The 24,552-nt window shown below is 41.1% G+C and overlaps 1 protein-coding gene across 1 annotated transcript in view; it reads right to left on the bottom strand.

Annotated features, from left to right (window-relative positions):
- SRPK1 (SRSF protein kinase 1) overlaps positions 1-24,552 on the bottom strand; it is a 77,576-nt gene that overhangs the window by 46,097 nt on the left and 6,927 nt on the right. The window contains 3 exon segments of the mRNA XM_059701848.1: positions 65-152; positions 2,387-2,495; positions 4,117-4,235. Of these exon segments, the coding sequence (XP_059557831.1) occupies positions 65-152; positions 2,387-2,495; positions 4,117-4,235 (316 nt within the window).

Below are 24,552 nucleotides of genomic sequence, written 5' to 3'. Positions count from 1 at the left end.
ACTTTGTATATTTTAATTCAATAAAACTTTATTTAATGCTTTTCAGTTCACATAAAATACTCACTGATTTCAGCAACCGGATTTCATCTAGTGCTGTTTCAGTATAATGTTCAGCACTTTTAACTACTTTCATGGCTACAAACTTCTTTCCCCTAAGAAACAAACATAGACAGTTAGGACTAAATGTCCTCCCTTACTGTAGGAAGCTAAGATTTCGATATAATGGGAGGCAGTGACAAAAATACAAATATTGATTTCATGTTTCCTTGTACTCAAATACAGAGATCACTTGTACCCAACAATTAACTGGCCAGATTTAATTTATAGAAAGAAAATATGTTCTTGGGTAATGCCAGTAATTAAACATTTTTTCTAAGTTAAAATGCACTTTCTTAATGTCTCCCTGAAACCAAGGAAAACCATAAAAAGGGATAGATAAGGGGAGAAACCCCACCAAATTTGAAGTATCTTGTCTACCTGGCAAAAACTAAAAGGCTAAAAACTACAATACTTTCCTATAGGAAGCCAGAAGAAAAAATAGGGTGAAAACAAACTAAAGTACATAGATAGCAATTACTGTTTTCATCAAAGATAGGTAGTACACTTTTAGGTAAACACCCCATGGTAATTGATTTTTATGTAGAGAATAGTTTTAGACTGTGTGAGACTGAGCAAGTCTGTTACCAAAAGAAAATATATGAAAATCTCACATAGGTTCATCTAGAGCAGGGGTAAAGAATATCCAACCTGTGGGCCATCATTTGGTGCGGCCCAGCCAAAGCATTAGGGGTGAGTTAATGAAATGTCTAACAAAAATAGCAGGCTAACTTTTAAGCTGGTAATTTTGTATGGCCCGAGAATGATGTTATAAATATCTAAATGGCCCTTGGCAGAAAAAAAGGGCATCGATTTTCAATCGGTATGCTACAAGAATTTTTAAAACATGCAATACTTAACTATTTAGTCAGGGGCACTGACCTTTTTCCTTTTAGACTATAACATTAAAAAATGGACAATTGCTGTCCAATGTAAATGATCTGTCTTGAAGCATAAGTATATAGGTCATATAACAGAGTTGCATCTTATTTGTCATGTCACATAATAAATAAGGTTGCACCTGACTGGTTACTTCTTGGTACCAGAAATTCTTATAAACAAGTATAGGTACCTGATTTTTATTTTTTTAATTTTTATTAACACATTTTATTTTATTATTTTGTTAATCCTCATCTGAAGATATTTTTCCATTAATATTTTAGAGAGAGTGGAAAGGAGTGGGAGAGGAGAGAAAACATCCATGTGAGAGAGATCCATCAACCAGCTGCCTCCCATAAGTGACCCAACCAGGGCTGGGGATCAAGCTTGCAACCAAGGTATGTGCCCTTAACTCAGTGGTTCTCAACCTTTCTAATGCCGCGACCCTTTAATACAGTTTCTCATGTTGTGGTGACCCCCAACCATAAAATTCTTTTCATTGCTACTTCATAACTGTAATTTTGCTACTGTTATGAATCGTAATGTAAATATCTGATATGCAGGATGTATTTTCATTGTTACAAACTGAACATAATAAAGCATAGATATTAATCACAAAAACAATATGTAATTATATATGTGTTTTCCGATGGTCTTAGGCGAACCCTGTGAAAGGGTCGTTCGACCCCCAAAGGGGTCGCGACCCACAGGTTAAGAACCACTGCCTTAACTGGACTTGAACCTGGGACCCTTCAGTCCATGAGCCGACACTATTCACTGAGCCAAACTGGCCAGGGCTAGGCACCTGATTTTTAAAAAGTCATTTTGGAACGAAAGGGTAGGTAATTACTACTATATTTTTTTGTAAATCAATTTAACTTTACTCTGGTGAGAAAACTACAAATTTACATACCTTACTTTTAGTAATAGTTGCAATGCTTTGAATTTGGGAGTTCTAAGTGCCTTTTGACACTAATTTAATTAATCTTTTGTCTTTAAAACTTTCTTCACCAGAGGAAAGTCATTTGCCCAAGAACACAAAGATTATCAACAATAAAATTCTGATCAAGAAATCAGTCAGAGAGCCCTAAGCAGTTTGGCTCACTGGATAGAGTGTCGGCCTGGGGACTGAAGGGTCCCAGGTTCGATTCCAGTTAAGGGCATGTACCTTAGTTGCAGGCACATCCCCAGTAGTAGGTATGCAGGAGGCAGCTGATTGATGCTTCTCTCTCATCAATGTTCCTAATTCTCTATCCCTCTCCCTTTCTCTCTGTAAAAAATCAATAAAATATAGTAAAAAAAAAAAAAAAAGAAATCAGTCAGAGTTAAACTGAAGGTGGATCAGCTCTGGAAAATCAGAAACATTTAGCTATCACCTAACTAATTCTTTTGCAGTACCACAAAAACTTACTGAATATCCCATGATAACCACACTGTTGAAAAGTGTCCCCAGCCCAACTTTCGGATCACATGATATCTCCCATTGAATAGATCTCCGATTTTCACAAGATGGTAACCTCCTGGAAGAAATAACAGGAGGGAAACATTCACGTAAGTAGTAGGAAAAGGTATCTTATATCCCATTTTCAACGTCTCTATACCTTTTATTAAATAAAAATGGTTTCTTCTATGCTATGAATTCAACATTTGTAGTAGGAAAAGTTATTTAAGTAAAAAAAAATTTAAGTCAAGTCAGGCGTACAGTATCATTGAGCTCATGTTACAAAAAAAGATCTTAGAGAATAAAATTAATGATTTAGAAGGAGCAAGTGATGCTTTGTAGACCATTTGCTATTTAAAATAAGTCATCCTCAAACAAAAATAAGGTTATGTATCACAACAGATTTATCTAAACATATAAATCTATTTATAGTTGCAGTCTCAGGATTTTTCTTTTCTTTTTTAAAGAGAGAGATCAATGGATTCCATTTATTTAACTTAAAAACACACAGGATTTGATTTTCTAAAACACAAGACAACAAAACTCAGGAAGGCCTGAAAAGGCTTCCAACAATGGCAAGAATCAAGTTATTTTAACATCTATCTTTGCCTGATGAAAATAAAAAGACCCAGGTTCTACTAGATGGTAAGATATATTTTGTTATAAGTTCCTACCAAAGAATACTGGAAAGTCTCTTTCTTAAAGAAATAGAAAAACTATCAGGCAATTTTAGGACATAGTTTAAGTACATAGAATTCCAGTTTAACTCATTATGAGAAAAAAGTAATAAAAAGGTGTTTTGCAAAAGTCTACATATAAAATCTCATCACTAGCCCTGACCGGTTTGGCGCAGTGGATAGAGCGTTGGCCTGTGGACTCAAGGGTCCCAGGTTCGATTCTGCTCAAGGGCATGTACCTTGGATGCCGGCACATCCCAAATAGGGAGTGTTCAGGAGGCAGCTGTACCTGGGTTGCCAGCACACCCCAGTAGGAGGTGTGCAGGAGGCAGCTGATCGATGTTTCTCTCTCATCGATGTTTCTAACTCTCTATCCCTCTCCCTTTCTCTCTGTAAAAAAAAAAAAAATCAATAAAATATATTTAAAAAAACACATTACGCCCCTAACCGGTTTGGCTCAGTGGATAGAGCGTCGGCCTGAGGACTCAAGGGTCCCAGGTTCGATTCCGGTCAAGGGCATGTACCTTGGTTGCAGGCACATCCCCAGTAGGGGATGTGCAGGAGGCAGCTGATCGATGTTTCTCTTTCATCAATGTTCCTAATTCTCTATCCCTCTCCCTTCCTCTCTGTAAAAAACCAATAAAATATATTAAAAAAAATAATAAAAAATAAAATTTCATCATTGGTTACTTCTGGGTGATAGCATTAAAGATGGCTTTTATTTTCTTTTTGTTTAATATATGTCTGAAGTTTTCTAAGGTAAGTATGCACTATTATTTTTAAGGAGAATAAAAGGTAAAAACAGGTTTGATATAAAACTAATAAACTATGTCAAACTAAGAGGAAATACTATTTCCTATATTTAAAGAAAGAAAAATGCAGACACCTGTAATACTTTCAATAAAGAGAAATTTTAAAAGATACGGTAAGCAAAAAAGCATCAAAACTCTATAATGATTGAGCAAACATTCAAATGAGAAACTGAATACACCTGGATCATGTCTTACTTATAGAAAGTCTTACCTTTACAATAATCATTGGGATCTTCCTGCTCATCATCATCAGACCCTAGAATCTCCTCTTCCTGTTCTGGTGGATCACTCTCAGAGTGGGGAGCAGAGCCTCGGTGCTGAGTTTCAGATCTAAGAAATAATGCAAACATGTTCAATCTAAATGGACAGAATAGTCCTTTTAGGAAATATTAGCAAAATGTCCTCCTCCCACTTAACAGATAATATAAACATAATATTATCTAATGGCAGCCTAGGAAAACATTAACTATCACTTTACCTCAGGTTAGGAACGTACCACTTTTTAAAAAGTCAGTACCTGATTAAATAAACCTAGAAAATATACAGAGTGGGGCAAGAGTAAGTTTACAGTGGTGAGAACGTGAAACACAAGAGTTTATTCTTGTATTATTATTTATAAACTAGTGGCCTGGTGCACGAAATTTGTGCATGGGGGAGGGGGTGTCCCTCAGCCCGGTCTGCACCCTCTCCAATCTGGGACTCCTTGGGAAATATCCGGCAGTCGGACATCCCTCTCGCAATCTGGGACTGCTGGCTCCTAACCACTCACTTGCCTGCCTGCCTGCTTGCCCCTAATCACTCTGCCTGCTGGCCTGTTCACCCCCACTGCCTCCCCCTGCCGGCTTGCTCATCCCCAACTGCCCCCCACTGCTGGCCTGCTTGCCCCCAACTGGTCCCCTCTGCCGGCCTGCTCACCCCCAACTGACATCCCATCCTGGCCTGATCACCCACAACTGCCTCTACCTTGGCCCCGCCACCATGGCTTTGTCCAGAAGAAGGTCCGGAAGGTCTCCTAGTCTAATTAGCATATTACCCTTTTATTAGTATAGGGGGCCAGCTGGTTTGCCCTGAAAGGTGTCCTGGATCAGGGTGGGGGTTCCCTTGGGGCGTGGGACAGCCTGGGCGAGGGGCCTGTGGTGGTTTGCTGGCTGGCCATGCCCCATTAGGGTGGGGGTCTCCACTGGGGATGGTGCCGGCCGGGGCGAGGGGCTGGGGCAGTTTGCAGGCCAGCCACGCCCCCATGGGGTGAGGGTCCCCACTGTGGGCGTGTGGCCAGCCTGGGTGAGGGGCTGATGGCTGTTTGCAGGCTGGCCATGCCCCCAAACGGGGACCCTCACCCCATGGGGATGTGGCCAGTCTGGGTAAGGGGCTGAGGGCCATTTTCAGGCTGGCCGGGCACCCCAGCAGTGACACCCATCCTGAAGGGGGTATGGCCAGCCTGGGTGAGGGGCTGATGGCTATTTGCAGGCTGAGGGCCATTTTCAGGCTGGCCACGCCCACCAGCAGGGACCCTCACCCCAATGGTGGCCTAGCCAGCCTGGGTCAGGGGCTGAGTGCCGTTTGCAGGCCCCTCCCTCGGTGGCCAGCCCAGGTAACCCAAACCTCCTGAGCGCTCATGCCTGCTCCGTGGCCACCGCCCACAGACCCCTCCTTCGGTGGCCGGCCAGGCAGGCGGGAAGTTTGGCTTCCTCTGAGCCAGGGGTGACTCTGGCTTGCTACAGCTGGCTCCATGGCCGCCGCCATCTTTGTCCTGCTCATTTGCATATTCACGCTTGATTGGCTGTGGGGCATCATGGAGGTATGGTCTATTTACATATTTGTCTATTATTAGTGTAGACTAGAGGCCCGGTGCAGAAAAATTTGTGCACTGGCGGGGGGGCGTGTCCCTCAGCCCCACTTGTGCCCTCTCACAGTCTGGGACCCCTTGGGAGATAATGACCTGCTGGCTTAGGCCCACTCCTGGGTGGCAGAGGGCAGGCCCAATCCCCAGGTGCAGCCCCTGGTCGGGCTCAGAGCAGGGCCGATTGGGGAGTTGGGACGCAGCCCCCTGTCACACTCAAGGCAGGGTCGATGGGGAGGTTGTGGCGCCACCCCCCGTCACGCACAGAGCAGGGCCGATCAGGGGGTTGGGGCGCCTTCCCCTGTCACGAACACAGCAGGGCGGATAGGGAGGTTGTGGCTCCGCCCCTGTCACACACAGAGCCCCAGGGTGATCAGGGGGTTTGGGCACTGCCCTGTCACACTGCTCCAGGGGCCAGGAGGCCTCGCGGCTCCGCTGATCCCAGTGCTGGGAGGCCTCACTGCTCCACTGATCCTGGTGCTGGGAGGCCTCGCGGCTCCGCTTGACACAGGGGCAGTGAGGCCTCGCTGCTCTGCTGATCCCGGTGCTGGGAGGCCTCGCTGGTCCACTGATTCCGGTGCTGGGAGGCTACACTGATCCCAGTGCCAGGAGGCCTCGCGGCTCCGCTGATCCCGGTGCCAGGAGGTCTCGCAACTCCGCTGATCCCGGTGATGGGAGGCATATTACCCTTTTACTATATAGGGTAGAGGCCTGGTGCATGGGTGGGAGCTGGCTGGTTTGCCCTGAAGGGTGTTTTGGATCAGGGTGGGGGTTCCACTTGGGTGCCTGGCCAGCCTGGATAAGGGGATGATGGCTGTTTGCAGCTGGTCACACCCCCTTCAGGGTGGGGGTCCCCACTGGGGTGCCTGGCCAGTCTGGGTGAGGGGCTGAGGGCCGTTTTCAGGCTGGCAGGTGACTGAAGCTCCCAACCTCTCCTTTTTTTCTTTTCTTTTTTTTTAATTCTGGGACTTATTTACCTTCTATGGCTGTCACTGGAACTGAGAGCCGGCTTTAGCTCTGAGACCTCGGCTGCTGAAAGCAGGTATCTGGTTTGTTTGGCTTCTATAATTGAAACACTGTTGCAACTCCAGCTCGGCTGGCTGGCTGAAAGCATTGGGTTTGTTTAGCTTCTATAATTGCAACACTGTTTCTTAGAGTGCAAGCTCAGAGCCCAGCAGCGGCAGGCGGGGAACTCTGGCTTTCTCCTTCACTGGAGCAAGCAAGCTTTCTGTTCGCTTCAGCTGCCTGGCTGCCGGCCACCATCTTCGTTGGCAGTTAATTTGCATATCACCCTGATTAGCCAATGGGAAGTGTAGCAGAGGTATGGTTAATTACCATGTTTGTCTATTATTAGATAGGATTATTGTATTTTCCATACAAATTGTAAACCTACTTTTGCCACACTCAGTATATAGAAATGAAAAAAGAATCCAAAAATACGAAGATAGTGTAAGGAGCCTCTGGGATAGCTTCAAGTGTACCAACATCCGAATTATAGGGGTGCCAGAAGATGAGAGAGAGCAAGATATTGAAAACCTATTTGAAGAAATAATGACAGAAAACTTCCCCCACCTGGTGAAAGAAATAGACTTACAAGTCCAAGAAGCGCAGAGAACCCCAAACAAAAGAAACCCAAAGAGGACCACACCAAGACACATCATAATTAAAATGCCAAGAGCAAAAGACAAAGAGAGAATCCCAAAAGCCACAAGAGAAAGAAAGTCAGGGAGTACCCATACGACTGTCAGCTGATTTCTCAACAGAAACTTTGCAGGCCAGAAGGGAGTGGCAAGAAATATTCAAAGTGATGAATGCCAAGAACCTACAACCAAGATTACTTCATCCAGCAAAGCTATCATTCAGAACTGAAGGTCAGATAAAGAGCTTCACAGATAAGGAAAAGCTAAAGGAGTTCATCACCACCAAACCAGTATTATATGAAATGCTGAAAGGTATTCTTTAAGAGGAAGAAGAAGAAAAAGGTAAAGATACAAATTATGAACAACAAATACACATCAACAAGTGAATCTAAAAATCAAGTGAATAAATAATCTGATAAACAGAATGAACTGGTGATTATAATAGAATCAGGGACATAGAAAGGGAATGGACTGACTATTCTTGGGGGGGAAAGGAGTGTGGGGGGTGCGGGAAGAGATCGGACAATAATCGTGCACCTATGGATGAGGACAGTGGGTGGGGAGTGAGGGTGGAGGGTGGGGTGGGAACTGGGTGGAGGGGAAAAAAGAGGAACCAATGAAATAATGTGAATAAAGATTTAATAAATAAATAAATAAGTAAGTAAATAACTAAATAAATAAAAGATCATACAAAAATCATAAAGATATTTGACAAAATTGAAGATGTATTTGAGATTGAAACCCTTGATAAATAGGAATAAACTTAATAATTAAGTTGAGAGACTTACTACTCAACTCAATTAAAGGTATATATTAGTAACCCATTGAAACATTACACAAGCATTCCCACAAAAGACAGAAGATGTAACACAGTTTTATGGCTACTTTTCAAAGTTATACTGGCAGTCTTAGTAATTTAAGGGAAGAAAAAGAACCAGAACTGCTACCATTATAAAATGGTTATTCACCTAGAAAATCTGAGAAAAATAACCAAAAAAATCAGTAGCAACCAATACAAGGTTTTAGGTAATAAGGAGGTAACAAATTACCATAGAAATTTAAAAAGCAACAGTTTTAACATACCATCAATAACCAATAAAAAATGTAATGGATAAAAAGCAGTAAATTTATAAAAGCAATCAAAGTAAAAATCTAAGACTATAAGAAACACACGTCTGAAGGGTATAACAAACAAACAAGAAAGCTACCGAATATTCCTAGATGGGAAGAATCAAAACTAAACATGTCATTTTTCCAGAAAGTAACCTATAAATTCATATAAATTCAAAGCAATCTCAACTGAAATCAACAAGATATTTTTGTAGAACTTTCCTTAGAAAAGAAAATTATCAAAAATAGCCAAGAATTTTTCAAAATAGAGAAATGATTGGGAACTTGGGCTCCAGATAGCAAGATGGAATAAACAGCTATAATAATTAAAATGCTATAGTACTGGTACTGGATTAAAATGAAATCTAGCCATACACTTAATAAGGTAATTCAGTATTGGGTAAATATGGCATTTCACAACAAAACTAAAAACAACATGAACTGTTTACCATAATCACTGGGAAAACCAGCTATTTGTGAAAAGGGAAGATCAGAGTGAGATATGCTAAACAATGTGAGGAAGGGACCATGAGCCAAGGAATGCAGAAAGCTGGTAAAGACCAGGAACCAATTCTCCCCTAGAGCTAGAACAGTGGTTCTCAACCTTCCTAATGCCGCGACCCTTTGATACAGTTCCTCATGTTGTGGTGACCCCCAACCATAAAATTCTTTTCGTTGCTACTTCATAACTGTAATTTTGCTACTGTTATGAATCGTAATGTAAGTATCTGATATGCAGGGTGTATTTCATTGTTACAAACTGAACCTAATAAAGCATAGTGATTAATCCCCAAAACAATATGTAATTATATATGTGTTTTCCGATAGTCTTAGGTGACCCCTGTGAAAAGGTCGTTTGACCCCCAAAGGGGTCGCGACCCACATGTTGAGAACCGCTGCTCTAGAAGGCAGATAACTTTGTCTCCTTTTAAGCTACTAAATTTGTAGCAATTTGTTATAGTAGCAATAGAAACTAATAAAGCAGTTTAGCTTACTCAAACTAACATGTCAATTAATTCAAGAAAAGATTCATGCAGTCTGTAAACACATGAAAAGATATTAAATCAATAGAAACAGGGAAAAAGATATTAAAACAAGGATTTTTTAAAAAAATGTCCAGTGACTTGGCAGAAATAAAAAAGGATTAATTTTGCATGTTGACAAGGATTTGGAGGGGTTGAGTGGGCATTCTTTTATGCCAGTGGTTCTCAACCTTCTGGCCCTTTAAATACAGTTCCTCATGTTGTGACCCAACCATAAAATTATTTTCGTTGCTACTTCATAACTGTAATGTTGCTACTGTTATGAATCATAATGTAAATATCTGATATGCAGGATGGTCTTAGGTGACCCCTATGAAAGGGTCATTCGACCACCAAAGGGGTCGCGACCCACAGGTTGAGAACCACTGTTTTATTTGGAAAGACTCAACTCATTCATGCATTTATTTAAAGGTACTTAAAATATCCCTTCTTAAAACTTTATAGAAAAGGCAGTGACAACTCCCACCTAGGACAGTTACTGCATTCCCAAGGAAAATAATTTAGAAATTCCTCTTCATAAACATGTTACATCTACATCTACCCTCTCCAAAGACATCAGAATTAAAAGAACCAATGTTTTAAACGACAAAACATCAATTATAAAAACTGCATACAACATCTAAATACTTTTCAAATTAGTGATACTAAAAGACCAAACTTCCTTGTTTCAGTCCAATTCAAAACCACAAAAATATTAAAGTTCACCACTGCTTTATGCAATGAGTATATAACTAAGGAAGATTTACTTTGAATATTTACCCAAGTACATGGGAATATAGAACAAGGTTCATTGCTGATTAACACATTGTATGCGGGACACGTATTAATACGTTTTTTATAGACTAGCGGTAGAATGCAGGTAACGTATAAATATGTAAGCTAAAGTTATCGTAATTTTACTGAACGTTGCCATTTGCGCAAAAAATTAGCAAAAATGGCCCGCGCCACCTGTTAGTGCGCGATAAAAACTACCCGCAAACAATGTGTTAAGAAATAAAGCCATTACTTCCTGTCTAGTTCTCTATGTGCTCCAGAGAATAGCAGTCCAAGAGGAGACAGTATGCAACAAACACAAAACTCATTCTCCCATCTGGGGGACAGAAAAGCCTTCAGGTTCAATATATCCACAAGTGCTAATGTTTTCTAATTTAATCAAAGGAGGTATGCACTGTAGTGGAATAACTAAGGTTTTACCTTAAAAACTTCAAAAACTAGATTCTAGCCCAGCTGGCATGGCTTAGTGTCAACCCATGAACCAGGAGGTCATGGTTCGATTCCCGGTCAGGTCACATGCCCGGGTTGTGGGCTCAATCTCCAGTGTGGGGTGTGCAGGAGGCAGCCAATCAATGATTCTCTCTCATTATTGATGTTTCTCTCTCTTTTCTTCTCCATTCCACCCTGAAATCAATAAAAATGTATTTTAAAAAAGCAAACTAGATTCCAATAACCATATGATCAAACTTCCCATTACAAACATGATACAATATGATGAAGTACACAGCATCACCTTGAATACTCATCAAAATGTTTAACTGAAATCCAATCAATCCTTTAGTCCTAGTGATAGGCCAGTGAGCCAGAACAAGTGGAATAGGGAAACTGAGACAAACAGCTGAACAAATTGGCAGAGCAATTTACAGCAGATACAGAAGTCACCTCCCTAGAGATAACATGTAGGCCTCAGATGTATTTCAGCTCCAGGCCCAGAAAAGCAGCAAAACTAGGTGGGAGACACCAGGAGCAGCTGCAATGACTAACAACCCCAGGCCTTGACACTGACCAATCAGTGGAGACACCTCTGAAGGAGCACATCTAGAAAACTGATGAATATTCGGCTGAAACCCTCCCTGAGACCTCCCTTAAGATTCCCTCCAGCAAGAAAGAGATAAAGCCTCAAGAGAAAGGACCCAGCCTGGGCTCTCCCTCTGGAGAGCAGGTCCCTGCCATGCCCTGTCCCCTTTCATTCCCCCACAGGCATGCATCTCCTAAACTCCTAAAAGACCCCCAGGAGACTTACAACAGCATCAGCCCATTCCAGGCTAACCCCTGACCCTGTTCCCAAGACCCCCTTTTCTCTGACTTTCCAGAGAGCTAAGGCAACCCAACCTAGGCTCTCCAATTGCTTCTTCTATGCTAAGCCCTTCTTTCTTGTGTTATTGTCCTCAGTTTTAATAAATGTTCCCTCATAGTCACCTGAACTCGTGTTGTGAAATTTCTCCTGCATGAAATCAAGAACCCATACACTACCGGCTGTCCCTAGGCCAGTGATGGCGAACCTATGACACGCGAACTCATTTTTTTGGTTGATTTTTCTTTTCTTTTTTTTCTTTTTTAAATATATTTTATTGATTTTTTACAGAGAGGAAGGGAGAGAGATAGAGAGTTAGAAACATCGATGAGAGAGAAACATCGATCAGCTGCCTCCTGCATATCCCCCACTGGGGAAGTGCCTGCAACCCAGGTACATGCCCTTGACCGGAATCAAACCCGGGACCCCTTAAGTCCGCAGGCCGACGCTCTATCCGCTGAGCCAAACCGGCTTTGGCGATTTTTCTTTGTTAAATGGCATTTAAATATATAAAATAAATATCAAAAATATAAGTCTTTGTTTTACTATGGTTGCAAATATAAAAAAATTTCTACATGTGACACGGCACCAGAATTAAGTTAGGGTTTTTCAAAATGCTGACACGCCGAGCTCAAAAGGTTTGCCATCACTGCAGGCAGACCTGCCAAGGGCCAGGTTTCATTTCCAGTAACATTTGAGTGACCCAGATGGGACCCTTCATTGAAGACAAACGAATAGCCAGTAAGCATTTCCAGCATTTAGTCAAAGAAAAATAATTTAAATGAAAAAAGTCAAAAGTAGTAAGACACTGGGTGATAGGGGAAGCTAGGGGACTGTCTAGGGCGGGGGGATAAAATGGATACATATGTAATACCCTTTGTAATACTTTAAGCAATAAAAAAAATAAAAAAAAATAAAAAATAAAGAAAGAAGTCAAAAGTAGAATAACTACTATGAACAACTTATGCCAACAAATTGGACAATCTGGAGGAAATGGATAAATTCCTAGTAAAATACAATCTTCCAAAACTGAATCAGGAAGAATTAGAGAATCTGAATAGCCATCAACAACTAGTGAAATTGAAGCAGTCATAAAAATACCTCACAAACAAAAGTTCTGTACTGATGGTTTCACAGGTGAATTTTACCAAACATTCAAAGAAGTAACACCTATCCCAAACTATCCCAAAAAATTCAAGAGAAGGGAAGACTCCCAAGCTCATTTTACAAGGCCAGCATTATCCTAAGTTCAAAACCAGATAAAGACACTACAAGGAAAGAAAATTAGCAGCCAATATCCCTGATGTACATAGATGCTAAAATCCTCAACACAATATTAGCAAACTGAACCCAGCAATACATTAAAAAGATCATATGCTATGATCAAGTGGGACTCATTCCAGGGATACAAGGTTGGTACAATATCCACAAATCAATAAACATGATATATCACAGTAACAAAATGAACATCAACAGATGCAGAAAAAGCATTTGATAAAACCCCACACATGATAAATATTCTCAGCAAAGTGAGAATAAAGGAAACATAACTCAACATAATAAAGGCCTTATGTGACAAACTCACAGCCAACACCATTCTCAAAGGGCAAAAATTATAAGCATTTTCTTTAAGACTGGGGCCAAGACAGGGATATCGCTCTTACTCAACACAGTACTGGAAGTCCTAGCCACATCAATTAGACAAGAAGAAGAAATAAAAGGTATCCAAATTGGAAAGGAAGAACTGAAACTGTCATTATTTGCAGATGACATGATATTATATATAGAGAACCCTAAAGATTTCACACAAAAACTGATAAGCAATCTATAGAGTCAACACAACTCCAAAAATTTATGTGGAACCACAAAAGACCCTGAATAGCAACAGCTATCTTGAGAAAGAAGAACAAAGTTGAAGGAATCACACTACCCGATATCAAATTATACTAAACGGCCTAGTAATCGAAACAGCATGTTACTGGCATAAAAATAAGACATATAGACCAATGGAACAACATCAAGAGGCCAGAAATAAACCCACACCTTTATAGTCCATTAATATTTGTTAAAGGAGGCAAAAACACATAATGAGCTAGACAGTCTATTCAATAAATGGGGCTGGGAAAAAAGAACAGGTACATGCAAAAAAAAAAGGGGGTGGGTAGGAAACTGAACCTTCTTACACCTTCTTACACCACACAAGAATAAACTCAAAATGAATTAAAAACTTAAATATTAGACTCAAAACCATAAGCTATATATTTTCTGATATATCTCCTCAGGCAAGGGAAACAAGAAAAAGTAAACAAATGGGACTATTTCAAGCTAAAAAGTTTTTGCAAAGCAAAGGAAACTATCAATAAAATGAAGAAAGAAACTCACTGAATGGGAAAACATGTCAATACATTTGATAAGGGATTAATATCCAAAATTTATAAAGAACTTTCAACACCAAAAAAACCCCCAAACAATCCAATTTAAAAATGGACAAAGGACCTAAACAGATACTTCTCCAAAGAGGACATACAGATGGCCAATGGGCATATGTAAACATGCTCAACGTTACTAACCCATCACAGAAATGCAAATTAAAACCACAATGAGATATCACCTCACAACTGTCAGAGTGGCTATCATCAATAAATCAACAAACAACAAGTGCTGGTGAGGATGTGGAGAAAAGGGAACCTTTGTGCAGTGCTGGTGGGAATGCAAAATGGTGCAGCTACTATGGAAAGCAGTATGGTTACCTCAAAAAATTAAAAATGAAACTGCCTTATGACTCAGTGATCCTACTTTTTGGAATTTATCCAAAGAAACCCGAAACACTAATTCAAAAGAATATATGCACCCCCATGTTCATTGCAGCATTATTCACAACTAAAGGCCTGGTGCACAAAATTTGTGCGGGGGGGGGGGGTGAGGGTCGGGGGTCCCTCAGCCTGGCCTGCACCTTCTCCAATCAGGGACCCCCCGGGGGGCCTCTCGCAATCCAGGACTGCTGGCTCCTAACTGCTCACCTGCCTGCCTGCCTGCCTGATCACCTCTAACTGCTCCCCTGCTGGCCTGATCACCCCTAACTGCCTCTACCTCGCACCTGGGAACCAGGATTCCCTCCCTCTGGCCAGCCGCAGACACCCAGGACCCGGGGCAGCTTTGCCCGGGCTGGCCGCATCTGCAGGGGACCATGGGCGGGCAGCTTTGCTTGGGCCGCAGGCATCTGGGACCGCAGGGTGGGTGGCTTATCCCAATCCCGGGCCGCAGCCTGGCTGGTCCCCATTCCTCTCTCCCCAGGGTTGAGTGTCTGAGCCATTATGGCGTGACGACCATTTGCGTATTAGATAGATAGATAGATAGATAGATAGATAGATAGATAGATAGATAGATAGCCAGCCAAGATTTGGAAGGAGCCCAAGTGCCCATCAGTAGTTGAGTGGATAAAAAAGCCATGGTACATTTACACAATGGAATACTACTTGGCTATAAAAAAGAAGAAAATCTTATCTTTTGGGATAGCATGGATGGACCTGGAGAACATTATGCTAAGTGAAATAAGCCACTCAGAGAAAAACATGTACCATATGATTTTACTCATATGTGAAAACTAATAAACAAAATGAACTAATTAGCAAAATAGTGACAGACTCATAGATAGTAGGCTGACAGCTGTCGGAGGAAAGGGGGCTAGGTGGAGGGTAATAGAGGGATTGAGCAAAAAAAAAAAAAAAAAAAGGAGCAAAAACTCACAGACACAGACAACAGTGTGGTAACTGCCAGGGGTAAGGGTATAGAGGAAAGTGGAGGAGAGTATAGGAGGGATAAATGGTGATGGACGGAGACATGACTTGGGATGGTAAAAACACAATCAGTGTATAAATGATGTGTTGTAGAATTGTGCACCTGAAACCTATATAATTTTGTTAACCAGTGTCACTCCAACAAATTCAATTAAAAAATGTGAAATAATCAAAATTTCCATACACTGTTGGTGATAATGTTAAATGGTACAGTCATTTTGGGGAAATTTGGCATTTTATATAAAACTAGAGGCCCAGTGCACAAAATTGTGTGTGGGTAGGGTCCCTAGGCCTAGCCTGCGATCAGGGCCATCTTCCGCCTGCTCGCCAGTCCCCAGTCCCGCCGCCGCCACCCACCCGGTTCCCCTCGGCAGTCCCCATTCCACCCTGCCGCCACCACCCACCCCGGTTTCCCTAGCCAATCCCTATCCCGCCCCACCGCCACCCACCCCGGTTCCCCATTTCTCATCTGGTGATCGGAGCCTGTGGGCCGGGGGAGGCACCAAGAGGTTGGCCGTTCCACCTGCTCACCAGTCCCCAGTCCTGCCCCGCTGCCACCCACCCTGGTTCCCCATTTGCCATCCGGCAATTGGAGCCTGTGGGCTGGGGGGTGGGGGGACACGCGGGGGCAGAAGAGGGACCAAAAGGTGGTCAATGCACCTCATAGCAACTGGTCGAGCGGTCGTTCTCGTCATTATGGTCACTGGGCTTTTATTATATAGGATTAAAAAGACCTCAACCACATTCTAGCAATTCTAATCCTAGAGAAATAAAAGATATGTCCACTCATAGATTTGTATAAGAATTCATAGAACTTTACTCATAATGGCCCCAAAGAGAAAAAACACAGACGTCCACCAATGGAGAAGACATTAACAAACTTAGGTATATTTTTGCAATAGATTCATATTCAACATTAAAAAGGAATAAAATACTAATACATGTGACCAACACAAACAAATCTTAAAACCATTATGCTGACCTGAGGAAGCTGGACACTGAAGAGTACATACAGTACAATCCCATTTATATGAAATTATTGACCAGCCACACTAATCACGGTCAGAAAGACTGGTGGTTGCCTAGGGCCAGGATGGGGAGGGTGAGACCCTGGAAGTTCCTGCAGTGATGAGAATTCCAGCCCTTGACTGGAGTGCTGGTTCCATGGATGCATCCATTTGCCAAAATATACTAAACTGCACTTTTTAAAAAATATATATATTTTATTGATTTTTTTACAGAGAGGAAGGGAGAGAGATAGTTAGAAACATCGATGGGAGAGAAACATCGATCAGCAGCCTCCTGCACATCTCTTACTGGGGATGTGCCCACAACCCAGGTACATGCCCTTGATCGGAATCGAACCCGGGACCTTTCAGTCCGCAGGCTGACGCTCTATCCACTGAGCCAAACCGGTTTTGGCTAAACTGCACTCTTAAAAATGAATTCATTATATTGTTTGTAAATTATAACTCAATAGAGTCTATTTAAAAATAAGGTAGCCCCAGCCAGTTCAGCTCAGTGGATAACGCAGGGGTGGGCAAACTTTTTGACTCCAGGGCCACAATGGGTTCTTAAACTGGACCAGAGGGCCGGAACAAAAGCATGGATGGAGTGTTTGTGTGAACTAATATAAATTCAAAGTAAACATCATTACATAAAAGGGTACGGTCTTTTATTTCAATAGTTTTATTGATTTCAAACGGGCCAGATCCGGCCCGCGGGCCGTAGTTTGCCCACGGCTGGGATAGAGTGTCAGCCTGCAGACTGAAGGGTCCTGGGTTCAATTCCAGTCAAGGGCATGCCTGGGTTGTGGACTCAATCCCCAGTAGGGAGCATGCAGGAGGCAGCCAATCAATGATTCTCTCTTATCACTGATGTTTCTATCTCTCTCCCTCTCCCTTTCCCTTCCTCTCTGAAATCAATAAAAATATATTTAAAAAGTAATAATAATAATAAATAAAAACAAGGTATAGCAGTCTCCCTTTTATCCACGGGGACATGTTCCAAGAACCCCAGTGGATGCCTGAAACTGTGGACAGTACTGAACCCCATATGCTATGTTTTCCCTCTACACATAAATACCTATAATAAAGTTTAATTTGTCAATTTGGCATTGTGAGATTAGCAATTATAACTAATAATGAAATAGAACAAGTATAACAATATACTATAATAAAAGTTATAAGTAAAACAAGGATGCCGAAACCGGTTTGGCTCAGTGGATAGAGCATCGGCCTTCGGACTGAAAGGTCCCAGGTTCGATTCCGGTCGGGGGCATGTACCTGGGTTGCGGGCATATCCCCAGTAGATGTGCAGGAGGCAGCTCATCGATGTTTCTCTCTCATCGATGTTTCTAACTCTCTATCTCTCTCCCTTCCTCTCTGTAAAAAATCAATAAAATATATTTAAAAAGCAAACAAACAAACAAAAAAACAAGGATAACTTGAACACAAGCACTGTGATACCACAATAGTCAATCTCAAAATCAAGATGGCTACTAAGTGGACAGGTAGCATAAATGGTGTGGGTACACTGGACAATGGGATGATTCATGTCCTGGGTTGGATGGAGAGGGATGGTGTGAGATTTCTCTCAAAATAGCACCCAATTTAAAACTTATGAATTATTTATTTTTGGAAGTTCATTTAATATTTTCAGACCCTGGTTTATTGCAGGTGATTGAAATCGCAGAAAACAAAACTGCAAATAAGGGGGGACTACTAAATTCCCTTCCTTCTGTTTTTTAATAATTAAAACTCCCTGGATTAACCCAAAAGCAAGGTATTAAGATTTTCCTTGCTTACTGAGAGTTCTTGAAATCTGGCCCACAGCAAACTAACAGCTCTTCATAATGAAAGGTCTTGGAATGGAGTCATACAGCAGAGCAGATGTAGAGAAAATCCATTTCCTATTTTGATAATTATATTTGATCTATATATATAAAAGCCTAAGGGACCAGACGACCGGCCGGTAGCTACAACATGCAATGACCACCAGGGGGCAGACGCTCACTTTGCAGAGTGCCCTCTTGCACTCTGGGACCCCTCGGGGGATGTCAGACTGCTGGTTTCGACCCGATCTCTGGGCCTCTAGTAGTTATATAAATGAATGCCCTTGTTCTAAGGGAATATGCAAAGTATTTAGAGGTAAAGAGGCACAATGTCTATAATTTACTTTCAAATAGTTCATAAATGAAGGTTTTTTCTAGGCATCCACATTTTCCATTCATATGACTAAGCTGGCAACACAAACTTCTGTAGAGCCTGCTTATTTTCTGGAAGGCTCACCCACATGATAAACGGGCACTAGATGGCAGTTTGTGACTCCCTAATCTCAGCAGCCTAGGTTTCCACAGAAAGCATTTCAGACTCAATTATACTTAAAAAGAAACAAACAAAAACTGATGATCTTTAATAAAGCACCCATTTTAGGCAACCACTACATTCAAAATAAATGATTTCACAATGGCCTACAAGGCCTTATGATCTCACTTTTCATTGCCACCCAAACCTACCTCTGACCTTCTCTCTTTAGGTCTGTGGTAGTTTAACTTTCCAGAGAACTTCCCTGATCCTGCTATATAAAAGAGCCATTGGCTGCATGCCATACCTAACCCCCTTCACCTTGCTTTATATGTCTTCAGCACTTGACATTTTGTCTTTCTCCCCACATTCCCAGACTTTATTTTGCTCAAGAAGGATACATACAAGGCATGTATCTTCTCTTTCGTCTTTCACTATTACATGTCATTCTTCAATTGAAGTCCATTATGTTCCCACCCCCCACCAGTAACCCTATGGAACTAGACTGAAGAGCTTTAAATGTCAGGCATTTTAGTATTTTATGTGGAAGGAAGTCTTCAAGAGATTTAAGCAGCAGAGTGACCCTACAAAAGCAGTGCTTTAGAAAAATTCCTTTGGCAAGGAGGTGGTAAAATGTAGCAGGACTAGAAAGCAAAGATCCAGGAGACACTTTAGCCAAGTCTCTGGTGTCAGGAGACTTAGGTTTGATTGACAGTTTACCAGGGTCCATGATTTTAAGTAAACTGCTAATTCAAGAAGCTCTTGCCGAAACCGGTTTGGCTCAGTGGATAGAGCGTCGGCCTGTGGACTGAGAGGTCCCGGGTTCGATTCCGGTCAAGGGCATGTACCTGGGTTGTGGGCACATCCCCGGTGGGGGATGTGCGAGAGGCAGCTGATCGATGTTTCTCTCTCATCGATGTTTCTAACTCTCTCTATCTCTCTCCCTTCCTCTCTGTGAAAAATCAATAAAATATATTTAAAAAAAAAAGCTCTTTGTGCCTCAGTTGCCCAGTGTGTAAAATGAGGGCAGGAAAGGTATCTACCTCATAGGGACTATATACAGGTTATGTTTATACTATGCTTAGTACAGTGCCTGATATATAAATTTTAGCACTGCGTGTAGGAAATAAGGGAAAAGGAACAAGCAAATATTTGTTCATTTAACTTATTTTTAGAAATCAGTTTATTTACATGTAAACTTAGTCTTCCATTTCTTTCTGCCTTGAGGAATGAAGAACTGTAGGATCTCCCAATGCAGAGAACTATCTTCTAGGGGACTGTGTAATGCATTAAATTGTGCACCCCCCCACCCCCCGCAAAGATATATTGAAGTCCTAATCTCCAGTAACTCAGAAGGTGATTTGAAGATAGGATCTTTATAGAAGTAATTAAGTTGAGTTCATTAGGATGAGCCCTAATCCATATGACTAGTGTCCCAATGAAAAGGGGAAAGTTGGACACAGATTAAGACACGCACAAGAGCATGCAGGAGTTAGTGGATTGATGTTTCTCTCTACATCCATGTTTCTCTCTCCTTCTTCCTTCCTCTCTCTAAAAAAATCAATAAAGCCCTAGCTGGTTTAGCTCAGTTGATAGAGCATTGGCCTACAGACTCTTGAAGGGTCCCGTGTTTGATTCCAGTTAAGGGCACATGCCCGGGTTGTGGGCTTGATCCCCAGTAGGGGGTGTGCAGGAGGCAGCCAATCAATGATTCTCTCTCATCATTGATGTTTCTAACTCTCCCTTCCTTCTCTTTGAAATCAATAAAAAAAATCAAAAAAATCAATGAAAACATTAAAACGAGTACTAGAATATCAAGGGAGCAAGCTCATGTGTACACAGAATCTGACATCTTTGATCAAACTGCTTTGTTGAAAGGACATTCAAGAACATGCACAGGCTGAAGAGCAGCAAGGGGATTAAGAGCAAAGTGAATGAGAGGATATGAGTGCCCATAAATTACATTTTTAAATCAATTACAAAACAAGCCTACCCTAGTATTTCAGGAAACAAAAGTTCACAAGGACTGGGAGCCTTTTTAAAAATGCCTAGTGTCACTCAAAACAAAGAATTTAGAATTTGAGTAAAGTAAATAATATATACAGATAACCTACATGACTCATTGTACTAACTCCAAGCTTTATGTCATTGATGTTTGTTTACCGCTATTGGTGACAGTTCTTATATAGTAGTTAAAATATATATTAAATGTTCTCAAATTCCTTAAATAAGCTATCCTAGAATACCTATCAATATTGTCCAAGGCACTATGCCACCCAAAATGTTAGTACTCAATAGCAGCTTTGGTCAGGTAGCTCAATTTGGTTAGAGCATTGGTCCCAAAATGCCAAGGTTGCAGGTTTACTCTCCAGTCAGGGCACATAAAAGCAACAAACGAATGCATACGTAAGTGCATTCAACAAAACGATGTCTGTCTGCCCTAAATAAATAAATAACCCAATATCTTCATCTGTACAACTAAAGGCATGCATTGGTACAATCAACATGATTTATCATAAGCTCCTCCCAACTGACTTTGGTGTCCAGTGCTACTACTATGCTTCTCTGAAAATGAACAAAGTATATTTAAATTATTTTGTGGTTTCTGATAACTTTCTGAAATTTCTTCATGTTAAAGTAGTTGAAAAACTTGATACCCTGTCTTCATGACTGATCTTGTGGTCCTTTTCAAATTCCCAAAGCTAATCGTTTCATAAGAGGCACACAGAATCACAGGGCTCTTCTACATCTGTGCTTATTATCATTTTAAGAGAGGATGCTTGAGACAGTATTAAGCCCGTTAATGCCTATGAAGACTCTATGGCAGAAATTACAGAGTGCAGACGCAGACTGTAAGCCAAATCTTGCTCCTAAACTCTTGTTTATAATGTATAGAAAGAAAAAAAAAGTTAAAATAGTTGTGAACACTGAACAATTTGGAGAATCTCTCAAAATATACGATAACTTGGTAACTCCGGGCTCATCTTTCCACTGGACAACCAGTAAGAGCTAAGAAGTCTTTTCTTTAGATATAACGGAGGAGTCCCACTGAACACATTCTAATAATCACCATTCCCTTTTGGCTTACTCATAGTATGCTTCATAAGCCACATTCTAAAAATAAACCAACACTATCACAAATTACATACATTATTAATTTTAAATACAGATAACCCAAATTCTGCAAGATTAGGAATCTTTTGGAAGGCCAAAAATATAAAATGAAATAAAAGATCTGTGTAACGCCCTGGCCGGTTTGGCTCAGTGGATAAAGCATCAGCCTGCGAACTGAAGGGTCCCAGGTTCGATTCCGGTCAAGGGCATGTGCCCGGGTTGGGGGCTCGATCCCTAGTGTGGGACTTGCGGAAGGCAGCTGGTCCATGATTCTCTCTCATCATGGATGCTTCTCTCTCTCTCCCTCTTCCTTCCTCTCTAAAATCAATACAAATATATTAAAAAAAAAAAAAAAGATCTGTGTAACTAGATGGTAACAAACACTCAGCAAGAAACTAGCCTAGCCGAAACCGGTTTGGCTCGGTGGATAGAGCGTCTGCCTGCGGACTGAAAGGTCCCAGGTTCGATTCCGGTCAAGGGCATGTACCTGGGTTGCGCGCACTTCCCCAGTGGGGGATGTGCAGGAGGCAGCTGATCGATGTTTCTCTCTCATCGATGTTTCTAATTCTCTATCTCTCTCCCTTCCTCTCTGTAAAAAATCAATAAAATATATTAAAAAAAAAAAAAAAAAAAAAAAAAAAAAGAAACTAGCCTATGTAATTTTAAAACTCCGTAATTTTACTCTACAGCCATAGTGAAATATACCCTAACAACAACAACAACAAAGATCATTAACTTTCTTCAGTAACCTATTGCTGGCGGTAGTGTTGGCATTATCATTCTGAGACTACCTGGTATCTATACTGTGGGAAAAGAAAGCGAGTAATGATGCTGATGCTGTTGAGAACTAGGGTTTCTAGTCGAGGCAAAAGGAGACAGAGAAGTAAAATCAAAGGTAAGAAAAGTCCCAGGTCACTTGATTTTCAAGCATAACATGAATTCATGATTTAAAAAAAAAAAAGGAAAAACACAACTTCCGTTCTACCTCTAATAACAGGAAAAGGCCTAGAAACACTAACTCAATAGGCATAAGCATCTTAAGTGCCCAGATTGTGATTTCCAAATGCTATTTCCCATTAAAAGGGTTCTAAGAGAAAAGGCTATTTCCTAGTACAAAGTAAGTCTGGATAAACTGTCATACCAGATACAAAAAGCTATCAGAGATGCCTTAAATTAAGTCAAATGAACTCAGGAGAGCATCATGTAGGGATTCCATTGGTCAAAGATGGAACAATCAATAAAAATAACTACACGTTACAAAATGCATGAATATTGAAAATATTATGCAAAGTAAAAGCAGACAGTCACAAAAGAGTACATATTATATGATTCCAGTTATATGAAATGCCCAGACTAGGAAAATCCATTGAGACAAATCATAGATTAACGGTTGGCTATGGTTAAAGGTGGGATAGCACTGGAGGTAATGATGAGTGACTAACTAAAGGATGCAGGGTTTCTGTTGGGGGTGATGAAAACGGTTGAAACTTATTAAATATTGGTGATGGTTGCACAACTCTGTGAACACACAAAAAAATAACTGAATTGTACATTTTAAACAGGTGAATTTTATGTGTGTTAAGTTATAGCTCCATAAAGCTATACACAAAATCCAAGTATAATTTTTTTTTAATCCTCACCCGAGGATATTTTTCCATTGATTTTTAGAAAGTGGAAGAGAGAGGGAAAGACAGAGAGAAATATCGATGTGAGAGGAGCCTACAACTGAGGTACATGCCCCTTGACTGGAATCGAACCAAGAACCCTTTGGTCCCAGGCCGATGCTCTATCCACTGAGCCAAACTGGCTAGGGGTAGTAACTATAATTGATTGAACCACAAATACGAGTTTATACTCAAATAAAGCTTTATTGGTCATTTTGGAGGATACTAGGAATCCAATTTATTTTGAAAACTGGAAAGTACCAAGTATTTCTCCTGTCTCTCAAACATATGAAGCACCTTTCTAGGTAACCAAAGAGATGAGGTGAAGTTTCCCTTTAGAGAAATATTAGTTAATAAAGTCAAGAATAATAGATGATCATTTTGCAACCCTAAATAAAATAATGGATCCAGGAAATGATCAATGGCCACTAACATCACAAAGAGTCAATCAGACAGTGGGTGTTGCCTGGTAAAAAAGCATACACCAGCCCTAGCCGATTTGGCTCAGTGGATAGAGCATCAGCCTGCAGACTCAAGGGTCCCAGGTTTGATTCTGGTCAAGGGCATGTACCTTGGTTGCGGGCACATCCCCAGTAGGGAGTGTGCAGGAGGCAGTTGATCGATGTTTCTCTCTCATTGATGTTTCTAACTCTCTATCCCTCTCCCTTCCTCTCTGTAAAAAAATCAATAAAATATATTTTTTAAAAAAAGCATACACCATCACCTGTGAAGCAGTCTAGCAAAAATGAAAACCATAGAGAGTCTATATATTAAAAGACTAGAGAGACTTTTCTAACAATAGCAATATAAAGACCTTAGGAATCCTCATTCAAACAAACTTAAAATTAGCAGGAAAATCTGAACAGTTTGAATATTTGCTATTAAGGACTTGTCTTAAAAAATACGTTTTTACTGATTTTTAGAGAGAGAGGAAGAAGAGAGATAAAGAGATAGAAACATCATCGATTGGCTGCCTCCTGCATGTGTCCTTCTGGAGATTGATCCTGCAACTGGGACATATGCCCTGACCAGGAATCAAAGCAATGACCTCTGCTCAACCAATGAA

Source organism: Myotis daubentonii, chromosome 6 (assembly GCF_963259705.1).
Source record: "Myotis daubentonii chromosome 6, mMyoDau2.1, whole genome shotgun sequence".
Taxonomy (NCBI): domain Eukaryota; kingdom Metazoa; phylum Chordata; class Mammalia; order Chiroptera; family Vespertilionidae; genus Myotis; species Myotis daubentonii.
Note: the sequence above shows the minus strand (reverse complement) of the source record. Positions and strands in the feature narration are given on the sequence as shown.